The sequence below is a fragment of the Musca domestica genome, unplaced genomic scaffold (assembly GCF_030504385.1).
Source record: "Musca domestica strain aabys unplaced genomic scaffold, Musca_domestica.polishedcontigs.V.1.1 57, whole genome shotgun sequence".
NCBI classification, from domain to species: Eukaryota; Metazoa; Arthropoda; class Insecta; order Diptera; family Muscidae; genus Musca; species Musca domestica.
In genome coordinates this window covers 4,905,397-4,932,185 of record NW_026712358.1, presented here as the reverse complement: position 1 = coordinate 4,932,185, position 26,789 = coordinate 4,905,397, and the positions used below count along the sequence as shown (strand labels likewise).

Genomic DNA, 26,789 nt, shown 5'->3' with positions numbered 1-26,789 from the left:
TTTCAGCAAAAAAACAACAACTCCTTTTAACACGCTACATTGACCTGAAATCCTCTGCAATGACATCACTGGATATTAGGGACTGATTGTTGCCTTTTTTTTCAAAGTTGATGCTTCGCTGAAATTGAAACAATGACTCAAATCATCAGCAAATTTGAAGGCAAGATTACCGAAACCAAAACCAAAACCAAAACGAGGAATGCCACCCTCACACCACGTCGCATTCCTGCACCGAAAATGAGCAGCAACGCAAAATAAAATGAAAGAAAAAAATGTTAACACGCCAAGCCACTTTAAAAATGATTTGTACAAATTATTTCATTCCATAGCCCATCAAACATGAATGCATGCAAGCATGATGCATGAATGATATATAAATGAACATATTCACAAAAAAAAAATATGAATTTGTATGAGAGTTTATTGGGTGGAACGAAGAAAAATTAGTTTCTGAAATGAGCATAAAACTTTAGATGAGGACCATCCTAAACACGCTGGAAAACTAACTAAACACTGTGGTGAAATTTGCAGTAATTGTTGACCTAAAACCATGAACAGATTCCAACACAACTTAACAAAGCAGATCCTGCCAAGCCGTACAACGATCGCATTAAAGAGTATAAAAAAACTGTGCAAGGGAGTTAGATTAGGACCAAAAGAACTAGTTCCTTATGTAGTTCCATGGAATTCGGTCGTATGTATGAAAAATCTGCGTATGAGTGATATTAAATGTATTAAATCACTCATACGTTTACGAACTGGTGTACTGAGCTATGAATTAGATTGACATAACTCTATTTATAACCTCATTCCTATGACTGCAGAGGGTACACAGGGTGAGATAAAACAAGTAAAAAAACATTAAGTTCGGCCGGGCCAAACTTTTAATACCCTCCATCTTAGGGTAAAGGAAACAGAAGAAATGTGGCAAAAACCATTAAAATGCCGAATATCTGGAGGCATCGTTATATGGGGCTATACCAAATTGTGGACCTACACATGCAATGTTTCGCCAACGGAGCTAGAACCCATTATGACCTACCAATACCAATTTTCAGACAAATACGTGAAAAAATGTGGCAAAAATCATCAAATTAACGAATATTGGGAGGTACCGTTATATGGGGGCTATACCAAAACATGGACTATTAATTACAATAACTCGTCACACGAACTGGGACCCATTATGATCTACAACTACCAATTTTCAGAGAAATGCGTAAAAAATGTGTCAAAAATCATCAAAATACCGAATATTGGGAGGTACCGTTATATGGGAGCTGGAACCCATTATGACCAACAAATACCAATTTTCAGACAAGTCCGTGAAAAAATGTGGCATAAATCATCAAAATACTGAATATCGGGAGGTACCGTTATATGAGGACTATACCAGAACGTGGACCGATATATCTCATTTTTAATACCAACCATCCTAGACACAATACCAATTGCTCTGCTAAATTTTGGCGATCTACGTCAAATAATGTGGGCTGTATCGTGATTTCAACAGACAGACGGACAGATAGATGGACATCGTTAAATCGACTTAGATTTTATGCTGATTATGAAAGGAGGGTATATTAACTTTGTCATTCCGTTTGTAACATCCTTAAAATTTGTCGTAGACCCCATAAAGTATATATATAAAGTATATATTTCCAAGGTGGAGGGTATAAAAACTGCAGCAAAGTCAAAGGCCATAATTTTTACATTTTTTTCTTAATTTTATTGAATGAAAGCAAAAATGTCGGAAATTTTAGAATAAGTTTAGATTTGTTCGAATTTGTCACCTTTGGCACGAATTAGGGCCTTCAAACGGCTAATGTCATACACCGTCATACGCCGCACGAATATTGCTTTGCGGCATTTTGGCCCATTCACGGCGAAGCGCTTGCTTGAGGTGATCGACGCTTTGGTATTTTTTAGTGCCAATCTTGCTTTCCAAAATATGCCAGACACAGTAGTTCAACGGATTGGTATCCGGATTTTGGTATCCATTGTGCGCTGGAAATGAAGCGAGGAACCTCATTTTGTAACCATTCTTGGGTGGTGCGTGCTGAGTGCGATGGTGCTGAATCCTGTTGGAATGTCTAAGGTCTGCGGCCAAAATGTTTGCGTGCCTTTAATTCACCCTCCAGAATATTTTCGCGATAATATTCGGCACTTATTCTTATGCCACGAGCGATCAATAGGAGCGGAGAGTGACCATCGGCTGTTATGGCGGCCCACACCATCACCATGACCAGCGCTTGAGATCTAGTGGGCAACCGAAGGTGCACATTTTGAGCTGACCTCTTTGACAAGTGAACACGATCATTTTGTTTGTTTACAAACTACTGGGCAACGAATGTTTTCTCATCGGAGAAGGAAAAAACAAAATTCGGCAGTTCAACACTTTCGCTAAGCAAGTCTTTAGCTCTTTTGAGTCTATTTTCTTTCTGTGGCGGTGTAAGTTCTTGCACTTTTTGGAATTTCAATGGCTTTGTTTCGAGCTCATTTTTCAATATTTGACGAATGGAATATTGCGTGGTGTTCAGTTCACGAGCCATTTTTCGGCCACTGCGACGCGAGTTTCGATCAAGTCGCTTCTTTATTTTTCGAACCATTTCTGACCCTAACCCCACTTCTATTTTCAATTTCGTGAGGATCGGGCCATAATTACGACCTGTAGCTTGATTACAAATTTACGGACATACATAGGTAGATCGACTCAGCTCGGCAAGATAGGAAGATCCATATATACTTTCCTATGTGGGAAACCAATATTTCGAGGTGTTACATAATTTTTGGCCCAATCAAACTTATAATACCCCCAACACATAGTGTTGTAGGGTATAAAAACAGAAATTTACATTCCAAGACTAATAAATATCTGCCTTATAAAGGCTTTATTTTTAAGCCTAGGATATAAAAAGCTCAACAAAGCTTTACGTTTATAATATAAGAAGGTTAATAAGACCTGAGGCGGTATATATATAATACCAAAGAGGGTCTGTAGTCTTCAAAAAGCGTTTACTTTTCAGAAGTTCAAAGAAGCCCAAAAGGGTTTTAAATTTTTTATGACTTATAGATCGTTCCAGATAAAAAAAAAAAACAATATTTTATGGTAACGATATCGGAGGTATATTGCAAAAATTTATAAAAATATCATGAGGTCTATAAAATTAGGCAAATCGTAATACGTTGAACAATTTAGTCGAATTACATATTCATGATTTCAAAAGCCTTTTCTCTCTTCATTTATTTATATTGTCTATGATATACTTTCTCGAAATTAGCCTCGGATTAGAGAGAGGTGCATTACACCCTAATAACCCGCAATATTCTTTAATATTCCCTCTTAATGGCATTCATATTTTTTAGTTAATCAAGCAATTTTTAATAATTCTTCCCAACCCCCCAGAAAAAAATCACCAAACAAACTATCTTCGACAGAACTTTTTTTGGGCTGTCGTAAAACTTTTGAACACTTCATGTGTGCGTTTTGTGTTTTGGCACATGGGCCAAACACGACAACAACAAAAAACGTTTCACAGCAACAAATGTGCTAAGCGTGCAGCGCGGCGGCACGAGACACTTGTAGACTGTCAGACACGGCCAGACAGAAAGATAAAAGAATGGACAAAATAGTGAAACGAAACCAGAAACAGAAAAAGAAGCAAAAAAACGCAACAGTGTTTGCAATTTAGTGGTTGGTGGCTAGCGGGCTGTCAGACTGCCGCATGCTAAGCTATTTTTTGTGCTTCTTCTGCTAAATCAAAAGTGTGACAGACAGCTGTAAAAGACATGCCTCTGCATTAGTAGAACAATGTGGAGGAAAACAAAGCGAGGCAAAACGCTTCCGAAACCATGAAAAGATTTCATCATCATCGCTGACGTACTTTTGGGTAATAGAAATTCGCCAGTGGTCGTAGGGAGGGGTGAGAGGGAGAGAGAGGCGCGTTCTTAATAACCTTCTGAAATGATTATTTCAATTTAAATACCCTTCACAAGTTTAAATGTTTTTTTTTTTTTTAATTGAAAACAACAACAACTTCATATGCAATAACAGCGTTTAAGAGTTCCAAGGAAAAAACGGGTATTAAAAAGAACACATCGCTCATTTACTCTAACAGAGTCGCATCTAAAAAATACACCTTTGAATAAAAGGCATTTGAAGTTATCTATTGAAATTTGTCCTTCCGAATTAAAAGAGTATATAATTAAAAGGAGTATATAATAATATATGAATTATTTAAGTGCTGTTTTATATCAAAATCCAAGTCTAAAGGCTATATCTCTTTGAGTTCTGCACCTATCAACATGAACATATTATTTATAAAAATAATAGGACATTACAGTATTGGAATTTAGGGGCTTAGCTTAAAACTTTTATAAAATCTGGGAATAGTTAAATATACATTCCTTAGTTAATAACCTCTTTTAAAATTTCCTAATGACTTCTGGGCATTTAAATCATAAAATTTCTTAATGGCATTCTGCTCCAGAATGACAAAGATTTAACACTTGATAATAAATTCCACAAGCAACCATACAACCAACCAGGCATGCAGGCAGCCATCAAAGCAGACCCAATTTAAGCCAGTCATTCTTAAATTTCATATTTGCCGCAACTCATTTTTCATCTCAATATCGTCCGTAAAATCTCGCTTTCGGCAGACACCGATTTTTAATTACAACACTTTAACAGCTGCAATGATTGCAAGGTATGATGACAGCAGATTATTTCAATATCGTAAATTTACGATAACAAAGGTATTTTCTTTCCCTGCTTGAAAATTGGAGATTGTATGCTTCAAAGTTTGTCTCATGAATGATCCTTATTTAAAGTGGTTATATATATATAGCTCCCATTCATATTCCGCACGATTTCATTTTTACAGGGTAAGATGAAAAAACTGCAACCAACTTCAGCCTGCTGTCATTTCTAGGCCACTCGTCCGACAGCTGTTAAATTATTCCAGTGACAGCTCACTATATTGTTTACAAGCGTACAAAAGAATTTTGGTTAGAACATTCCAGAAAAAAAAACTTATCCGTGATGGAATACAAGTGTGATAGTGTGATTTCTTTATATTTGGCTGGAAAACAACAAGTGGCTATCAGAACAGAACACTCCAACAATTAAATGTGAATAAATCTTTTGTGTCTTGTACCATCGCTCGTTACCGCGATACTGGTAGCGTAGCGAGACATCAAGGAAGTGGACGGAAGAATAAAGCAACATCAGCAGAATCGTTAGAAAAGTAAAGAAGCGACTTGATCGAAACCCGTGTCGCAGTGGCCGAAAAATGGCTTGAGAGCTGAACATATCGCAATATTCCATTAGGTAAATGTTAAAAAATGAGCTACCCCGAGCCATAGAAATTCCAAAGAAAACATTCGTTGTCCAGCAGTTGTAAGCAAACAAAATGAGCGTGTTTACTTTCCAAAAGGGGTCAGCTAAAATTTTGCACCTTCGGTTGGCCACCAGAAATCAAGCGCCGGACATAGTGATGGTGTGGGCGGCCATAACTGCCGATGGTGCTCTGCGCTTCGTTTAATCGACCGTTGCATCAGAATAAATGCCGAATATTATCGCGAAAATATTCTGGAAGGTGTATTAAAAGCTTTGGGCACGCAAACATTTTGGCCTCAGACCTTGAACATTCCAACAGGATCAGCACCATCGCAAAATGGCCACCAAAATCTCTGGATACCAATCCGTAGGACTATTGTGCCTGGAGTATTTGGAAAGCAAGGTTGGCACTAAAAAATACCCAGTGTCGATCACCTCAAGCAAGCCTGTCCGATTGAGATGAAATTTTGAATGGTGTTTTTTCTTTATCTCAAGAATGAACCTCATTAAAATAAGTGTCCGGCTCGTTTGGTGTCAGTCGGATGTAGCAGCCGGTTCAACGTGTCCTGTTTTACGTGGCCAGACCGGTGATAAGCGGATATATAGCAACGCAATCGTCTACATCCCAACGTTATCATCATAGTCCCTGAGGACCTTAACTAATTATCCTCGGATCATCAGTAACAACAACATCGTGATCTCCACTACCATTCACCACAGTCCCCGTCGACCATTCAACAGAGTTCTCGTTTTTTTCAATCGTCGACTAATTGAACATTATCCTCGCAATTCCTGAAAGGGCTCAAAATAGCTTCAGCCGTATGCCTGAAGACGGTATATATTGTTTACGGGTTTAGACCCTAGGACATTAAGAGTCATGACATTTAGAGTCGATTTAGAGGTATCAGTCGGGTCCGTCCGCCCGTGTTGCTGGTGCGTACGATATTTCTCGAAGGAATATCCGTTTAAGTGCAAACTTGGTACATCGTTATATTATTATCAAGCTTAGACCGAGTTCGGAAATGGACAATATTGATCCACTCCTTCTGGTACCTCCCCCATAGAAGTCGAAACTTAACATAATTTACCTCATAGAATGAGAAAGGGTCATTCGAGAGAAAGGGCAAACTTTACAAATCCCAATATTTTGTCAGCGCTAGGTCAAGTGTAAAATGGACAATACTTCATCAAATACCTCCCCCACAAAGGGTCAAAATTTAGAATAATTATAACTCTTATAAAAGTGAAATGAAAGTCCGATAGTCATCAAATTACCACACATCACAATATTTCAAACAATTCTCCGTCTCATATGAAAATGGGATATATCGGACCACTCCTTCTGCTACTTCCTTCACAACGCTCATAAAACACGAAATAAACATCCGATTATTATCAAACTCGGCATAGATCAATATGTCTATCAAAACATGATCTGGCGTGAAGATAATGGATATCGGCGCACTCTTTCTAATTATATCTCTCATAAAATGCTAATTATGCTTCCGATTCTCCTGTATTTACACTCTTTCCAATGTTTTTAATAACAGAAGATCTAGCGTGATAATAATAGAAATGGGTCCCCTTCTTCCAGTACCTTCCCCACAAAGGGGTCAACATTTTGAATAACTAAAATTGTCATAAAATGCGAAAACAGCATCTGATTCTCTTCATATCTCGTACATCCAAATATTTTTGTTAACTAAAGATTTGGCGTGAACCTATCCCTTCTGGTACCTCTCCCACAAAGGTTCAATAATTATGTCTCATAAATTGCGGGAAAAAAGACAGCGATTCTATTCGAACTTGGTATATCTAAATATTTCTCTCAACAAGTGATCTGGCACGAATATGGAATATATCGGCTCACTCCTTCTCCTGAGGCGGTATCTCTAACTGTTTGATATTTTGTTGATTTTAGCAGATTTTTCCATTTTCTTACCGCTATACCAGGAAACCGGCACCATCAACTTTACGACATTTTTATTTATTTTTTTTTTTTCAACCGACCGATTTTCACTTGCTAAAATCAATACCGATTCTTTTCTTTTTAAATGTTTTCTTCACCTCATGATGGAGGGATAAAAATTTGTCCCGCCCGAACTTAACGCGATTTTACTTCTTTGTTTTATTGGTTTATTTGCCTGATGGAGCTTGCAACCTTCTGAGTGGTATAAGAGTACAATATGTACTGGGTTACTATTACGAAGCTTAATTGCTATTAATGATTGTAATTCTTCGTCTTTTATAATCTATTTTTGTTTGTTAAGTCATGCCGAGAATCGAAACCGGATCCGTTACCCATTACTTGGTTATTTTGCATTGGAAATGTTATAGGAATATTTCAGTATTTTTATACCCTCCACCGTATTATGGAAGGTGTATTAAGTTTGTCATTCCGTTTGTAACACCCCGAATTAGAAAATGCTGACTTAGCGATGTCCGTAATAATTTTATCAGTATTTTTTTTTTTTTTTTTTTGGAAAATTTGCACATTCCGGCCAGATGGCGACCAAGCCGACTTAATGCTTTTTCACTTGTTTGGATTTATTTCAGGGGTTAAGGTTTATACAGACAAACATGACCTTTACTTTGATGTAGCAAAAATACTTAATTTGTAGTAATGGTTTTGGGTTAGTGTATCTGAAGGCGGAAAAAATCTCATTAATATCAAAAATATCCTCCAACATTTCCTCCGCCACTAGAAAATATCATTACAATATCTGTAACCGACTATAGAATCATTTGCTATTTTTATGTTATTATTTTGCAACCTCTATTTGTTTTGCCATTCAATCACCGATGATCTGAAAAATTACACAATTTACTGATTAAATCTCATTAATTTGTTATTTTTGCTATTGTTGCTGTTTTGATAAGAAACATATTTAGAAGCAAACGAAACAAGCTCTAGAAGGTCATCGATTACACTAAGGAGGGCGATTGGCATAGTGCAGTTTTTTTCACATTCAAATAAATATAACAATGTTTTAGATCGGATTCCTTCGATCGGTTGCAATGCATTGCAAAATGCGAAGCCATCTTAATAAATGCGAAATCGTTGGGCCGCAAACATTACGACTTTGCCAATATTTTGCTAATATTTTCAAGATGTTTATGGATTTTTGTGTTGCTGTTGTTTTCTAAAATAAATAGACTAGAAGGTCTGTTTTGCTACTTTTCGAAACATAGAGATCGGTTTCAATTCTATGATGCTATCGGAGGCATAAGCGGCTGTGTGGGTCGTTCCATGGAAAATGTCGGTGACTTTTTAAAATTCAATGAAACAACATGAAACAATTTTGCTAATTTTTATTTAAAGGAGTTAAAAGTGTCAGTTAGTTTTGCCAACAAATGTATACCCTCAGCCAATTTTTGAATATTTAAAAATATTTTGACTTCTGTTATGAATATTCAAACTCTTGACCCTGTATGGGGTAGGTTCCGAAGGAATGTGCCAATATTGTCCATTTCGTATCGGACCTAAATAAATATGATATGAATATTGCGACGTGCCAGCTTTAGACTATATCGACTGCTTCCTTCCCTTTATATGAAATATATGATAATTAATGTGCCTGAGGTACCAGATATAATCCATTTTCATACTTCATCTAATACAGATACAAATATTGGTATTGGCAATATTACAAGACAACTGAACATTTATATCCAATTTATTCGAAATCATAAAATCCGTATTTATGTCAGGTTTCTGGTTGAGAGAAATATTAGATATGGCAAGTTGTAAAGAATCGATGACTTTTTTCGGAATTTTTGACAATAAAAGTATTGAAAATTGAGACCCTTTGTGGGCGAGGTACCAGAAGGGGTTCGCAGATATACAGGGTGAGCTAAAAACACTGAAACAAAGTCAAACGCCATAATTTTTACATTTTTTTTTTAATTTTGTTGAATAAAAGCAAAAAATCTCGGAATAGCATAACATTTTAGAATAAGTTTAGATTTGTTCGAATTGGTTACCTTTGAAACGAATTATGTCCTTCAAACGGCCAATGAAACCCTCACACGCTGCCCGAGCGTTGTTCTGTGGTATTTTGCCCTATTCCCGGCGAAGCGCTTGCTTGAGGTGATCGACACTTGGGTATTTTTTAGTGGCAATCTTGCTTTCCAAAATACTCCAGGCACAATAGTCCAACAATTGGAATCCGGTGGCCATTGTACGCTGGAAATGAAGCGAGGAACCTCATTTTGTAACCATTCTTGAGTGGCGCGGCCAAAATATTTGCGTGTCCAAGGTTTTAATACACCCTCCAGAATATTTTCGCGATAATATTCGGCATTTATTCTGATGCCATGGTCGATTAATACGAGCGAAGAGCGACCATCGGCTGTTATGGCGGCCCACACCATCACCATGGCCGGCACTTGAGTTCTGGTGGCCAACCGAAGGTGCACATTTTCAGCTGGTCTCTTTGGCAAGTAAACACGACAATTTTGTTTGTTTACAAACTGCTGAACACGAATGTTTTCTCATCGGAGACGGTGAAAACCAAATTCGGCATTTCACCACTTTCGGCCAAGCGAAGGAACTCTTTAGGTCCTTTTGAGTCTATTTTCTTTATGTTGCGGTGTAAGTTCTTGCACCTTTTGCAATTTTAATGGCTTTACCCCGAGCTCATTTTTCAATATTTGCCGAACGGAATATTGCGATATTTCAGCTCACGAGCCATTTTTCAACCACTGCGATCAAGTCGCTTCTTTATTCGATCAAGTCGCTTCTTTACTTTTCGAACCATTTCTTGTGATGTTGCTGTTTTCTTCCGTCGACTTGTTTGAAGTTTTTTCATCTTTTGTTTCTTTGAGCGTTTTATTTTTCAAAATCTTGAACACTATGTGGGGGAGGTACCTGAAGAAATGGTCCGATCTCCATTATCTTTATAACAGATCTTGGCTTGATGGAAGTATTGAGATTTACCAAGTCTAAATGGAATCGGATGTTATTTTCGCGTTTTATGAGCTGCATGGGTAATCAAAGTGTTGACCCTTTGTGATGGAGGTACCAGAAGCAGTGGACCGATATATCGTATCTTCTCATCAGATCTTGTCTTGAAAGGAAATATTGGGATGTGAAAAATATGAATAGAATTAGATGGTATTTATCGTTTTATGAGCTTCATGGTACCAGAATGAGAGGTCCGATACATCCCATCTTCACATCAGATCTTTTGTTAGTAGAAATATTAGGATGTATGAAATTTTAAAAGAATCGGATGCTCGATCGGCATTCTATTAACGTTTTGATTATTTGACCCTATGTGTGGAAGGTACCAGAAAGAATCCGATATATTCCACCTTCACATCAGAACTTGTGTTGATAGAATATTGGGATGTGCCGAGTTTGAAAGGAATCGGCTGCTCATGTCGAGGTTTATGAGCTTCATGGTTAATAAAAAATTTAACCTGTTATGGGGGAGGTACTAAAAACGGTGGTCCGATATACTCCATCTTCACATCAGATCTTGTATCGATAGAAATATGAGAATGTGCCAAATTTGATAATAGGACTCTTGTCTTACATTTGACAAGAGTAATTATTCGACATTTTGATCCTTTGTGGGGGAGGTATTTGAGGGGGCCAAAGTTATCTTGTTTAATAAGGAAATATTTTTTCTCTGAAAATGTTGACCTTTGGTGTGGGAGATACCAGAAGGAGTGGACCGATATTGCCCATCTCCGAACTTGATCTAATTTTGACAATAATATTACGATGTACCAAGTTTGGATCAAATCGGAAACTCCCTTCGAGAGTTATCGTGGATCGCTAGATCGACTTCAAATGTCCTGAAACGGATTTGGTTCAAAGAGCCATGGAGCCTTAAGTCGATATTTCGATAAGGCACGTTTTGGCCGTATCAAATGATACGGAATAAGAGTCCTTAAGTCCAATTTAAGTACAGAGTGTCTTCGACAATATTGCTGATAACCAGGAATATTTTGGCAGAAACTTTTACGCGAATCACCAAGGGTTATTTATGGTCTATTACAAAAAAATGTGGAGGTACTTCATAGAGTGGGCCGATATTGTCCATTTTCGCATTTGAACTAGCACAGATGAATATATTAGGAGATGTAAAGTTGAAGCAAAATCGAATAATCCTTTCTCTTTCTGTACATAAAAAAATCGAAAATTTTGGCCTTTTGTGGAGGAGGTACCAGAAGGAGTGGACCGATATTGCCCATCTCCGAACTTGATCTAAGTTTGATAATAATTTTACGATGTACCAAGTATTTGTCCATTTCCATCAAATCGGATAGTCCCTTCGAGAATTATCGTGCGCACCAGCCACCCAGACGGTCACTCTTACATCAACTCCAAATGACCTGAAACGGATTTGGTTTAAACAGAAATAGGGCTTAAAACCGTAATTTCGATGAGGCACGTATTGTCCATATTATACCCTCTCTAGCCATATGGCTGAGGGTTTAAAAGAACTATTCAATCCAATAATAATACTCATTACCAAATAATGGGTTTATTAATTACAAGTAATTACTTACACTACAGCATCCTAACTCTTAATTTTTACATGAGCATATCGCAGGAAACAAGAACTTTCCAAACTGCAACCAATAACCAGTTAACAAGTTCGAAAAATGCAGTTGATTATTTCATTTATTTATTTTTTTTTTTTTATTTTATTTTTTTTTTTTTTGTAGAGGGGTTGAACTTACGATCTTCTTATAGGTGCATGGACACACTATGTACTCAGTCACTGTTACCGAAATATTTTTTTGTTTTACGACATGTATGTACATCGTTAAAAGTTTTGTATTTTCGAACCAGCTTTGCGTTATACTCTCCCTAACTCATTACATGGTAAGGTAAAATTATGTTACTTTTCCTTTTAAACTTATAGGAATAATTATTTGACTTTTAGATATTTAATTCGACCTTTATTATATATTGTTACAAATGTAAATTTAATAAAAAACGAGCTCGAGGTCTTTGTTGTTGTTTAATTATTTATTATTTTCGATATTTCGTCCTCCAACGGAAGACATCATCAGGAACAATACTGTTTAAACATATAACAAAATTTTACAAAATATCGCCAAGCTTCGACGCCGACCTTGTGTTGTTGCCATCTGTTTTGTCACTCAACACAAGGTCGGCGTCGAAGCTTGGCGATATTTTGTAAAATTTTGTTATATGTTTAAACAGTATTGTTCCTGATGATGTCTTCCGTTGGAGGACGAAATATCGAAAATAATAAATAATTAAACAACAACAAAGACCTCGAGCTCGTTTTATTAAATTTACATTTGTAACTTGTAGGAATAACTCATTATATGATGTAGAACCCCATATGAGTCTATTCACACATGCAACCTAAGAATGACTTCAATTACTTACAACTGAATCTGAATGAATGGTTGATGCTCGCCTTATGTATTCGCACGTTTTCGCTGGGCTCTGCATCCGCACACAAACGTACATATTTTGCGAGAAATTGTAATTTGTTTGTTTGTTCGTTAATGCAAGGCACCCTGGCATCTTCGACTCGAACCATTTGTTTGGTGGAGGAATCTGAATGACATGCTTTGTGCATTAGAAGCAAACGAACGAGTGGACAGACAGCCACACAAACAGACGAACCATAAGTGCAGACAAACATAACTAACTGCATAAAGTGAATAATATTATGTTAATGCACCACCGGCAGACGCATGGACCGACTGACGCAGGGTCGGTCAGACGGTCGAACTGCAAATGGGCACACAGAAGTTTTGTTTAAATTTGGGCGTTTCGAGTGATTGCTAATGCAGCGCACATTCGTATTTCATAGTTGGAGTGCCCTCCCCCCTCTTCCACTCCTTGGCCACCCTCGCCATTATGGTGGCCCATATTTGCAAATGCTAAAGCAAACACCGGCGATATTACGTCATGTGATGATTATCGCTATTTGTTGTTGTTGTTGCTGCTGCTGCTGCTGTTTGACTTCGTTCGGAAACGGGGTAAAAGGTTTAGCAAATATGTATTCTCACTCAATTTAAAATCCAATTTTCATTCCATTTGTGGCCATTTGTAGCGGCGTAAATCGAATTGGCAATTTTGAAAAATGTGTAAATTTGCATTTTGTCAAGAGATAAAATGGTGTTCAGAATTCAGGGTTCAGAGTGATGAAACGGAGAGGTGCAAGGATATTATCTTAATTAACAAGAACATGATTTGAGAAGTAATATCAATCAAAGGATGTTTTTCTTTATTGAAGAATATTGATTTGGGTGAAGTAGCGAAAAGCAGCAGAAGTAGGTGGGGCCAATGTTTATCAATTATACCATATTCATCAGGGTACACCACATAGTGGTAAGGGTATTATGTCTTTGTGCATTTGTTTGAACATGAAGAAAAAAGCGAGATAGATCCATAGTTACTTTTGAGGAGCTCCTTAGAAACAATTTCAGAGTAGATTTTAGCATTTTAGTCCGTCTGTCCGTCCGTCCGTCTGTCCATGTATTTATGTGAACATAATGCAGGTCGCATTTGTTATCCGATCGAGATGAAAACAATATGTATTTGACCAAAGGACAAACCCTATTGATATTGGTGAGAATCGGTTTAAATTTAGATAAAGCCTCCATATTCAGGATGAAATGAAAAAACTGCAACTAACTTCAGACTGCTGTCATTTCTAATCCACTAGTCCGACAGCTGTTAAAATTATTCCAGTGACAGCTCATTATATTGTTTACAAGCGTACAAAAGCATTTTGGTGAATATTTTCCAGAAAAAAAGTTATTCGTGATGGAATTCAAGCGTGATAGTGTGATTTCTTTATATTTGGCTGGAAAACCACAAGTGGCTATCGTTAGAGCACTCCAGCATTTAAATGTGAATAACTCTTTTGTGTCTCGTACCATCGCTCGTTACCGTGATACTGGTAGCGTAGCCCGACGTCAAGGAGATGGACGAAAGAAAAAAGCAACATCTGCAGAAATGGTTCGAAAAGTAAAGAAGCGACTTGATCAAAACCCGCGTCGCAGTGACCGAAAAAATGGCTCGTGAGCTGAACATATCGCAATATTCCATTTGGCAAAAATTGAAAAATGAGCTCGCGGTAAGGTCATTGAAATTCCATAAGGTGCACCGCAACAGAAAGAAAATAGACTCAAAAGAGCTAAAGTGTTGCTTCGCTTGGCCGAAAGTGGTGAACTGCCGAATTTGGGTTTCTCCGTCTCCGATGAGAAAACATTCTTTGTCCAGCAGTTTGTAAACAAACAAAATGTTCATGTTTACTTGCCAAAGAGGTCGGCTGAAAATGTGCACCTTCGGTTGGGCACCAGAACTCAAGCGCTGGCCATGGTGATGGTGTGGCCCGCCATAAAAGCTGACGGTCGCTTTCCGCTCGTGTTAATCGAATGTGGCATCAAAATAAATGCCGAATATTATCGCGAAAATATTCTGGAGGGTGTATTAAAGCCTTGGGCACGCAAACATTTTGGCCGCAGACCTTGGACATTCCAACAGGACTCAGCACCATCGCACTCAGCACGAGCCACCCAAGAATGGTTATAAAATGTGGTTCCTCACTTTATTTCCAGAATCTCCGGATACCAATCCGTTGGATTATTGTGTCTGGAATATTTTGGAAAGCTAGGTTGGCACTAAAAAATACCAAAGTGTCGATCACCTCAAGCAAGCACTTCGCCGGAAATGGGCCAAAATACCGCAGAGGAACATTCGGGCATCGTGTGATGGTTTCATTGGCCGCTTGAAGGCCATAGATCGTGCGAAAGGTGACCAATTCAAACAAATATAAACTTATTCTAAAATTTGATGTTATTTCCGACATTTTTTGCCTTCATTCAATAACATTTAAAAATGATGGCGTTTGAAAAAAATATAAAAATGATGGCGTTTGACTTTTTTGCTTGTCTTTTTTATCTCACCCTGTATGTTTTATACGATTTGTTATTTAAGTCCCTCATAATCGTAATATACAATCCACAAGAATAATATTTTATACCAGATATCAGATACAGGAAGGAATACCTCTGTCAAATTTTATCGAGATCGGATCAGATTTGGATATAGCTCCCATATATATCTTTATTCAATATCAGGTTTATTGTGCACCAATAGAAGAATAAATGAACTGAATTTTAGCAATTCAGACTAGCAATTTAGCCCAGAAGCAAGTGCTACAAATTTTGGTGAAAATCGGTTCAGATATGGCAATAGCTCCTATATATATGTTTCATCCGATTAGGTGTTAAAGTTCCTCACATGCGCAATATGCACTCCACAACATCCATCTATGCAAATCACCTTCAAATTTCACACACCGAAATATTTTTGCTTAAGTAAGATCTGTTGTGAAGATGATTTATATCTGTCAACCCCTTCTGGTACCTCACCCACAAAGGGTCACAATTTCCAATACTAATATTTGTTTACTATATTTTTCCTGTTATTATTTTTTGTGTAGACCAGTATAATCCGTCAATCTGTGAATAAGTCTCACTTATGTTTCAACGTAAACATCCATCCATAAATCCGTTTCTTGGAAAAAAAATCAATTTCATATATTTTTTATAAATGAAACCTATGCACCATCGATTCAAAAGAAGTTCTAAATAATTCATTAGCAAAAGATCGTGACCAGATTCTCACACTCAACACCTCTCTTCACCCCATACGCCAACTCAAAAATTTTCAAAATTATTTCTAACTTTATTTAGATGACTTGGCCAAACTGGCCAACTGATAATTCGTTCTTGCGATATTTTTGGACAAACAAAGAACTTTTTTCTCTGCTCTCTCTCCCTCACGCAACCTAACTTCTTACCCAAAGATATTAGACGAAATTTGTTAACACAAATTCAAGGTTAATGTTTTTCGAAGACCAACAACGAAATTCTTCAAAATACCAACAACAACCACAATCGAATGAAATACGTAAATCTTTAAAACGCCACAAAACCACAAAATAACCGAAAATTTAAATTTATTTACTTTTATCTTCAGAACTGAATGCACAGCACAGCCGTCCCGAGTGTAAATGAATAACGTCAACATTAACCAAATGTTAATGTGGACCCAAGAAAACAACAAAAACAAGAAGCGTCAAACAAAGATGGTGAAGAAGAAGCAATAACAGCCCACCATCGCAAAACAAGATTCGTTTTCATTTTCATTGGCCGTACCAAAGAGTGTGGAGTTTGTTTTTTGAGTTTCTTTTATTCTTTTTTCAGGTGGTCTTCTTAATTTGTGGAAGACGGTTCTTAATACCCACACACCTACACTGATCTGGTCATTAATGCAAATGAGAAAAATAAGAAAATATCAAGGTAAATTTGAACATTAATTTCTTGATTTTATTGCAGTCTTTTTTTGGTTTTAAGGAATGAGACAAATTTGAAAAAAATATCCCCAGGGATTTCATAATTTGTTTGACGCAAAAATTGTTGACGATTATTATCATAATTTACATTTGAATACCAAGACAATGCGTTTGCATTGAAAAATACTCGTATGGTCCATTTTGAAAATTGGGATAATTTTGAAGAAATCCCACCTGAAATCCCTCTACCTTACTCATACGGTCCGATTATCATTATAATTTGCATTTGAATACCAATACCAATGCATTTGCAGAATTACTTTCTCAGCGCTTTAGACAGTTCGGTTGTTGACCCAAGCGACTGTAGTCGCAGATTACCAAAAAAAAAAATTAACAAAAGACCGCAAATAAATGCGTATTTTTTGGTCTCGTTATTAAAGACTTGTTTCTTTACAAAACTCATTTTCGATTTTTTTTTTCTTAATTATTCCCAAGGCCATAAATTTACAAATGTGGCGAATCAAGATTAAGCCTGATGACTTGTTTACAAGTTACCGACTTATTTGATAAACGATTTTTGCATTGCTCGAATTTTCTCCTTTCAGGATATAAAATTCCGAAATTCTTACTTTAGCTTCTGAGGATCTTCTGTTTATACATAGATGAGTTTTCGAACGGTCTTTATAAACTTGGAAAGCTTCCGAAGGTTTCCCTACCATAAAAATAACTTTATAAAGTTTTCTACCTATAGTAGAACTTTATGAAGAGGTTGTGAGTGGGTTTTTTTTAGATAGAAGTCTTGAAATGTACCAAGTCTGAATGGAATCGAATGTTAATTTCGCTTTTATGAGCTGCATGGTAATCAAAGTGGACCGATATATCGTATTTTCTCAGCAGATCTTGTCTTGAAAGAAAATATTGGGATTTGAAAAATTCGAATAGAATTGGATGGTATTTATCATTTCATGAACTTCATGGTTATTAAATATATAGAAAAGCTTTAGAAGGCCTTATATGCATGGTAAAGGTTTAGAAGGAATTCTTATAGAAGTAATATAATATAAGATTCCGAAGTTCTTATATTTAGCTTTAGAGGATCTTCTGTTTATCCATAGAAGAGCTTTGAAACGATCTTTATCGGTTTGAAAGCTTCCGTAGGTTTTCTACCATAAAAATAATTTTATAAGTATTTCTACCCTAGACCTAGTAGAGCTTTAGGAAGAGCTTTTTACTTGGCTTTTTAAATATATGAGAGTTTTGGAAGGCCTAATGCGCCTGGTAGAGCTTTAGAAGGCATTCTTATAGAAATCATAGAAGACCACTGAAAGCCAGACAAAGGATCTAAAAAATCTTCTAGTAACAGAATGCCATCATAAGATCTTCAGAAGAACTTCAGAATGCCTCTACTTCTGGAAGAACTTAAGAGTATCTTCTATCCGCAAGGGATACTGATAATATTCTATATACTTGCTTCTTCCATCTAAAAGAAAAACTAAAGAAAATCTTCTGTCTTTAGAAGAGATTCTGAAAGCATTTGTTTTAACAGAAAAGCTCCAAACCACTTCTAACTTTAAAAGGAACCTCAGAATTTCAGATGACATAGATGCTTCTCAAATGGTTTTCTATTCGTAGAAAAGCTTTAGTTTTTACAAATGATAAGCTTCGGAAGATATTTAGAAAGTCGTCTACTCATTTAAGATCTTCAGATTTGATTATAGAAGGCCTTCAAAAGACGAGCAACATTTCGAAAGGTCAATTATTCGCAAAAGAGCTCTACAAGGACTTTTTTAGACAAAGATATCCAGAAGGTTTTCTATCAACCAAAATGTCTCTACCAAACAACTTTATTAATAGAAAAGCTCTGAATTGCGTGCAAATTCCTTTTATTTTTAGAAAAGCTTTCGAAGTTCTGAAGGTCTCCTATTTAGAAGTTTATCCATCTATATAAAAGAAGTGGTTTTCAGCCATATATGAACTTTAAAAGGTTATCTAGACATACAAGGCCTTCTTAGCATAGAAGAGGTACAGAATGAACTTGAGAAGATCTTCTGACCATAGAAGAGCTTTCAAAAAATATTCTATCCATAAAAGAACTACAAAAGTATTTTATCAATAGAGGAGCTTTAAAAGCCATAAAATAGCAGAAGAGCTTTAGAACATCGTTTTTTTCATAGAAAAGTCATAAAGCCACAAAAACCCACAAAAAATGGCCTTCAGAAAGCATTCGATTTTGATTTAATTAAATTTCGAAGAGCTTTTGACGAAGATAGATGGAAGATATTTGGACATAGAAAATATTCTATGCATAAAAGGAATACAAAGGGTCTACTTTCTCTAGAGAAGCTTTAAAAGATCTTCTACTCAAAAAAGCTTTACAATATCTTCAAGCCATAAGAAAGGCTTCAAAAGATCTTCGAATACAAAAGAGCTTCAAAACTTCGTTTATCCAGAGTAGAGTTCTAGTAGGTCTTCCATATATATATAAGTATATAGGGTAAGTGTGCCTAAGTTCGGCATGTCCCAGTAGTCGGCACTTTTTATTTATTTTTTTTACTTCAAATATATTGTCAGCTATCTTTGTGTAAAATTTCGCTAAGAAAAGATGATTTATTCTAATAAAAATTAAATTTTTGTCTGTGAAGGTCCTCAATAACCCATATTCTTAAGAAAAGTACAATAAAGACGTCGAATCAGTTTAACTAAACAAAAATATTATATTTTAATGAATTAATTTATTATTATTATTATTAATTATTCTTACAAAAAAATGGTATGCCGACTATTGAAACATGCTATACCGACAATTAGCAAGTGGTGCAAAAAGTCATTGTTTTAATAAAACTACAAATTTGCCTAACAATGACTTTTTGCACCACTTGCTAATTGTCGGTATAGCATGTTTCAATAGTCGGCATACCATTTTTTTGTAAGAATAATTAATAATAATAATAATAATAATAATAATAAATTAATTCATTAAAATATAATATTTTTGTTTAGTTAAACTGATTCGACGTCTTTATTGTACTTTTCTTAAGAATATGGGTTATTGAGGACCTTCACAGACAAAAATTTAATTTTTATTAGAATAAATCATCTTTTCTTAGCGAAATTTTACACAAAGATAGCTGACAATATATTTGAAGTAAAAAAAAAAAATAAATAAAAGTGCCGACTACTGGGACATGCCGAACTTAGGCAATTTAATAAAAAGTTATTAAAACTTTATTTATTATTGCAAAAACTATACAAAATTTCGAATCTGAATAAATTAACTTTGTAATAATTGAAAAGTTCCACTCAGAATGATGAGCGATTAAAAACGCGAAAATCCTAAAAGTGACGACTACTGGTACACTTACTCTATAAGTGCTTCGAAAAATCATTTACCCATAGAAGAGCTCCGAAAGATCCTCGACTTATAGAAGAGCTTTGGAAGAGGAGCTTTTCTGTCGATGAAGGCTCTCAGAGAGCATTAGAAGGCTCCCTAAATCTCGAAGAGCTTTTGACAGTTTATTACATATTTCTAAAAAATTAGATGAAGATGTACGGTATATAAAAAAAGCATCAGAAGGGGCTTTGTCTATAAAAGAGCTCAAAAGAAATTTCATAATAGATCTTTATATCTAAAACAAGTAAGCAAAGGCTACAGTCGAGCGGGGTCGACCGTTGAATACCCTACAACACTATAATAAACAATACAGTTTATATAGGCGAGATACTCGAAAGAATTGCACAAGATGTTGTGACAAATAATAAAAGAAAACCATCAAGTTTCGTTCTCTGATTTTCGAATAATAGCAACTTAAACTAATTTGCTAATTTCCAATTTATTGGTAGATGTTGCAAGTAAATGGTCTTCCTAGATCTGGAACCAATATTTCCCAAAGACCTATAATCTCTCAGAAGTGGCAAAAGATTAACATTCATTATTGGTTTTTGACTGAAACGCATCTGTATGAGATACAGACATTTGACTATATCCTTCAACGAAATCAGCGTTAACGAAATAGTCAGAAGTGCGTCTTTCCTGTATTTGTCAATTCTCCAAAATGTCACTGGAATGGACATTTTCGTATTTTGTCTACAAAGTTGGCAAACTCCTTTACAAATTGAATATTTTTGGATGGCCATCCAAAATTGCTTGGCTTTTGCAATGTCCGGTAACCCCCATAATTACGACCTGCTGACAATTTTGCAGTTTTTTGGTCCATTTCAACCCCTAAATATATGGCGATCATCTCCAAAAAGAGTAGGCTTCTATTCTGACCCTCATCTTATCCCCATGCCAAATTTCGTAAGAATCGGGCCATAAATGCGATCTGTATATGATATCCTGATATCCTAACTACTTAGTTTTGTTAGCTGTAGAAATATTACCAAATGTTTAATTCAAAATGAAAATATGCCAAAAATATGACAAAATTGAAAAAATATGAGAAAATGTTACAAAATCAATATTTTCATCTTTAGAGAGATATTTCTATGCGATTTTTTTAGACGTTTTTTGCTTCCTGCCAAGAGGCCATTCTGAATTAATGAGAACTGTCGAAATCAATTCAGCCGTTCTCGACATATATGAGATATTTCAAGCATATCTTCTTTGATAAACATATATATCGCACATATTTTGCTATATATCCGTTTTGTTGGATGTTAATATCAATGTAAAGATCAGAAGTAACCTTGTCATGGCCTTGTGATTTCGCCGGGATTTAAAATATTCGCGGTTTAATGAAAAATTTTGAATTTTTTCAACAAAAAATATATGGTCTATTTTACCCGCTAAATATTATCCGATGACCACCCAAATTGGTAGGCTTCTTCCCCGCCCTAAACTCTAGCTACATGCGAAATTCCGCGTCGATTGGTCTATAATTGCGACCTGTATAGCTACTGCAAAATCCGACAGTTTTTCAGTATTTGGTCCATTTCAACCCCTAAACATTTGACGATCATCTCCAAAAGAAATAGGGTTCTATTCTGACCCTAACCCCAATTTCCCCCCCTAAATTTCGTTAGGATCGGGCCATAATTGCGACCTGTAGAGTGATTACAAATTAACATGGACAGACGGACAGACGGACGGACGGACATACATAGCTAGATCGACTCAGCTCGGCGAGCTAGGAAGATCCATATATACTTTCCTATATGGGAAACCAATATTTCGAGGTGTTACATAATTTATGGCCCAATCAAACTTATAATACCCCCAACACATAGTGTTGTAGGGTATAAAGAGCCTCAAGGATTATATTAAATACCGAAGGCCTTTTTTACGATTTCATGCCCTTAGACAAGCTTTGGAAGATCATCTGTCCCTGGAAGAATTTAAGAAGCTCTTCCGTTCATAAAATAACTTTAGAAGGTGTTCAAGGTATTCATAGCAAAGCTTCTGAAAGTCTTTTTCAATTCTCTATCCACAAAAAGAACGGCAGAAGATCTCATTTTTCTTTTAAAGTTCGCGTGTTGAGATTAGTTAATCCGGTATTTATTACAATTCAACTATCTCGTAGTGACCAATGTGAAAGAGAGAGATATAGAGAGACTCCCTCGAGAGAAATATGAACAAAGGCAAAGCTGAGTAAGAAGGTATTCCAAGACAAGCGGCCATTTTCTTAAACAACTAACTAATCGATGGCTATCTATTTTAATGGGATTTAATTCTTTATAAATTACTGAAATAACAAAAATAACAAATTGTAAAATATAATAAAAATACAATTTTAATTTTCTCTTAAACAATATCTTTACATTATTTTGCTTAGCTCTGAACTAAGTACATCTTCACATTTTTCTCTTAAGCCACATTACAGGTATTACACAACAGTCATAGACTTCCCGGAATCCATTGTTTCAATTTGAATTCCCCCGAATGGAAATGAAGATTTACTGAACACGCTGGCAGGCACGATTGTCTCAAATTCATGGCATACCAGGGCGGCATTCCATGGAAGAAGAAATAAAAATCACGTTTGTCAAACCAACAATAAAAACAATAAAAATCCCCCAATAAAATGACAGGCAACACCCTTGGTTGGCGGTAAACTAGACAGTTGGACACTTCAACATTCAGCGACTGCTGTTTAGCTAGGATGGATTACTGCGCTTTAACGTCACCGGGGCGGATCATCAACGTCAACATGACCATCATCATAATCATCAGCCATCCCTGCTTCAAGTGGATACGAGAGCAGTCATTTCTTTGCAACCGCATTTCGTCATTGTCAACAGTGTTTCAGTTAATAATACTTCGCTTTGGTGGTTAGCTGTGGCGGATTGACAACTGTCATCTTTAAGAATACGTAAAAAAGTCACTTTGATAGATGCAGAGAAGAGATGATAAGATGGATAGGAGATTTGTTAAGCCGCTTTTTTTTTGTTATGAATGAGAAACAGATGTAAAGTAAATGGAAGCAAAGCATGGAAATTTAGCTATTTCAAATGGCGGAAAATCCAATGGACAAATTTTGCCTTTGAAAAAACCTACAAGTTGTCATTATAGAAAACTAGAAGGTCTATTCCAAAATTGACGATGAAAAAATAGAAAATTTTCAAATCGATGCTCAGAAATATTAAATGATCCATATGTCTTTTTTAGAAGACAAAAACAAAACAGTAAGGAAAAGTCAAAAGTCAGGCGGGGTCGTCTCTATGATAGGCATATTTAGTAGAGCTCCCGTAACAAAAGATTTATTTTGAAGTAGATCATACTACCTATCAACCTTTGGCTTTAGAGCAGTTATAATTTGGTTTTAGGGGGAAATAATATATCCAATTCTGAATCGAATATCTTTTGTACCAAAAAACAATGCTATAGAGTGCATGATATCACTTCGAGAAGGATTTTGTTAAAAAATATATATCGAGCCGAGTTCCACCAAATGGAAACGTACGTCCCGAAATTCACTCCATTTGGACTGATATTAGCAATAAACCTGAAACCGGATTAAGGGAGCTATATCTAAATCTTAGCCGATCTCGATAAAATTTGGCAAGTGTATTTCCGAGCTCTATAAGATATCTGGTGCCAAATATCATAGTTGTAAAATGCATATTACGAAGAGACTTAAACACATAATCGGATGAAACATATATTTGGGAGCTATAGCTATATCTGAACCGATTTTCTCCAAGTTTAATGTACTTGCTTCTGGACGGAATTCGATTGGATGTACCAAAATCCAGGTCATTTTGAATTGATATTGGCCATTTGGTGTACAATTAACCCGAAATCAGTTAAAGATATACAGGGTGAGATAAAAAACTGAAACAAAGTCAAACGCCATATTTTTTAAATTTTTTTAAATTTTATTGAATGAAAGCAAAATATGTCGGAAATAGCATCAAATTTTAGAAAAAGTTCAGATTTGTTCCAATTGGTCACCTTTGACACGAATTATGGCCTTCAAACGGCCAATGAAACCGTCACACGCTGCCCGAATGTTGCTATGCGGTATGTTGGCCCATTCCCGGCAAAGCGCTTGCTTGAGGCGATCGACACTTTGGTATTTTTTAGTACCGTTGCTTTCCAAAATACTCCAGACACAATAGTCCAATGGATTGGTATCCGGAGATTTTGGTGGTTCTTGTGCGCTGAAAATGAAGCGAGGAACCTCATTTTGCAACCATTCTTGGGTGGCGCGAGTTACGTATAATCATACTACCCCTGATAAAATTGATAAGTTCTTGGAAACAATTAGCCAATAAAACGTGTACAATTATTGCACTGTAAGCATAAGTGAATTTGACATTCTTTAGTTTGACTTTATTTTATTTTTCCAGTTAAAACTGTCTGGAGCTGAGTATACAATTATTTACAAAAGTGTGTTAATCAAATTTCATTTAAAATAAACTTATGCTAACACTGCAATAATTAATTAACAAATAATACCTGTAGAATAAGTAAATTAAAAATGTAAAAGTTAGTCTTAGTTCCATCCTCTTAGTCGCAAGTCGACGAATAAATAAATAAAAGAAAGAAAAAAAAAAAGAAAACAATTTTTTTTTTTAATAAACATAATTAATCAGGTTATCTAATTGGCGCAGTCGGTAGGATCCTTTAGGAATTAAAAAGGATCCAGTGAAACGTACCTAAATTATAAATAATTAAATAAATTCTGCGAATCCTACGGGACCCTCCAGGATTATAAAATAAACAATAGTGCAGTGAATAATTCAAAAAATTAAACACCACTAAAATAAACAATAGTGCAGTGAATAATTCAAAAAAATTGAACACCACTAAAATAAACAATAGTGCAGTGAATAATTCAAAAAATTGAACACCACTAAAATAAACAATAGTGCAGTGAACATTTAAGTTAAGTGGACACCACTAGATAAAGGAAGTCAATCCTTTTTTTTTTTTCTTTTAAAAGTGTATTCGCAAAGGCAAAAAGTCTTCGACAAACGAAGAAGAATGGAGGAACAAGCTCACATCGCATCCGTAAATGTGGCAGAAGAACTAGCCAGAAAGGATCAACAATTGGAACGGTTACGCCAAGCATATCTAGAATTGCAACAGCAAACACAAGAACTACAACAACAACAGCGTAACCCGGTGTTATATGATACACAATCAAATAATGCAAAAGACAACATTTTAAAAACGATAAATCATCTACCCATTTTCACCGGCACCGGAGAAGTAACGGTGAACAGCTTTTTTAGTAGCACTGAATACTTGCTGTCAACTATACAAGATGAAAATATTAAGAAGGAGGCCATAAGAACAATATTCTATAAAATAATCCAGGGACAAGCTAAAGACGTCATAATAAACATACCCACACCGGACAACTGGCAACTAATCAAAGAGACTTTAAAACTAAGGTATAGACCGAACGTGGAACCACACAATATATATAGGATGATAGCCAACTTAAAAGTAAATTCGGTAAGTGAATTAATAATAGAGTTGCAGAATCTAAAATATAAGGCAGATGAGTTAATAGTTTATTACCGAAATGACCACTATATTGACTTATCAAACGTGGACAGTCTTTTAGTAAATACAGTTAAGGAAATGACACAAGGTACACTGTTAGACAAAATTTACGAAGAAAGAAACATTAATGATATATTAAAAATATTGACAAGAAGGAGATTTGAAGACACATGCATTAGGCCAGAATATAGGAAGTTTAGGACTAAAGACGACGTAACATTTAGACAAAATCGGTCGCAAAATAGGAATAATTTTAATCCGCAGATTAACAGTAATAACCAGGGATATAATCAACGGAATTGGTTAGGACAAAATAATTTTAGGTCGGATATTAGACAAGAACGAAATAATAATGATAATAATAAAACCTATAATAATAATAATAACGATAACTATAATAGGAATAGAAACTTTAATCATTCAGGACAGTATAGAGTCCAACAAAATAACAGTTATAATAATAACTATAATAATAGGAATCAAAATGGAAATTTTAATCATTCAGGACAGTATAGAGTCCAACAAAGTAACTATAATAATATGTCGGGAAATTTCAGAAGGTTTCAGCAACAGGTAGGAAACCCTAGGCCAAATTTCAGCCAAAATCGCTTGAATCAACCTAGGCAAGACCAGCAGGAACCTATGGAAATAGACAATATAGAAGTAGATAATTATCGAGTAGTAGGAAACTCTGAACCAAATTTACATCAGGATAACGGACAAGACCAAAGACAAAATAATTTTTTTCGGAAACAACCTCCGATTGTTTACCTACCATAACCATTACGATTAATAAAAGGAAATATAAAGCTTTGATTGATACAGGCGCAAACTTAAGCCTGATTGACAGTAAGGTAAAAGATTTTGAACGAGTTTTACTAAAACAACCTATAGAATTTAGCACCATAACTAGGAAGGACATAATTAAATTTGAAGTTATAACTGACGCACCTATGGAATTTAACTTACCAAATTATACAAAAATTAAGTGGAAAATGCAAGAGTTAAAAGGAAGAAAGTACAATTTTATTATAGGAGTTGATTTACTAAACCATTTTAACACGATGATAAATTTAATAGACGGACACATAACATTTAATAACAAGATTACAAAATTTTTAATTAATCCATATAAGGATTTGGAAATATGTTCATTGGAAAAACTGGAAGTTGACTTGGACAGAAT

The 26,789-nt window shown here is 35.6% G+C and overlaps 1 protein-coding gene across 1 annotated transcript; it reads left to right on the top strand.

The window, feature by feature from the left end:
• Positions 1-24,273: 24,273 nt before the first annotated feature.
• On the top strand, positions 24,274-26,412 carry LOC131805493 (GATA zinc finger domain-containing protein 4-like). Its single transcript, XM_059128692.1, has 2 exons — positions 24,274-24,478; positions 25,035-26,412. Coding segments are annotated over exons 1-2 (1,350 nt in total). The 5' UTR covers positions 24,274-24,477; the 3' UTR covers positions 26,384-26,412.
• The last annotated feature ends 377 nt before the right edge of the window (positions 26,413-26,789 follow it).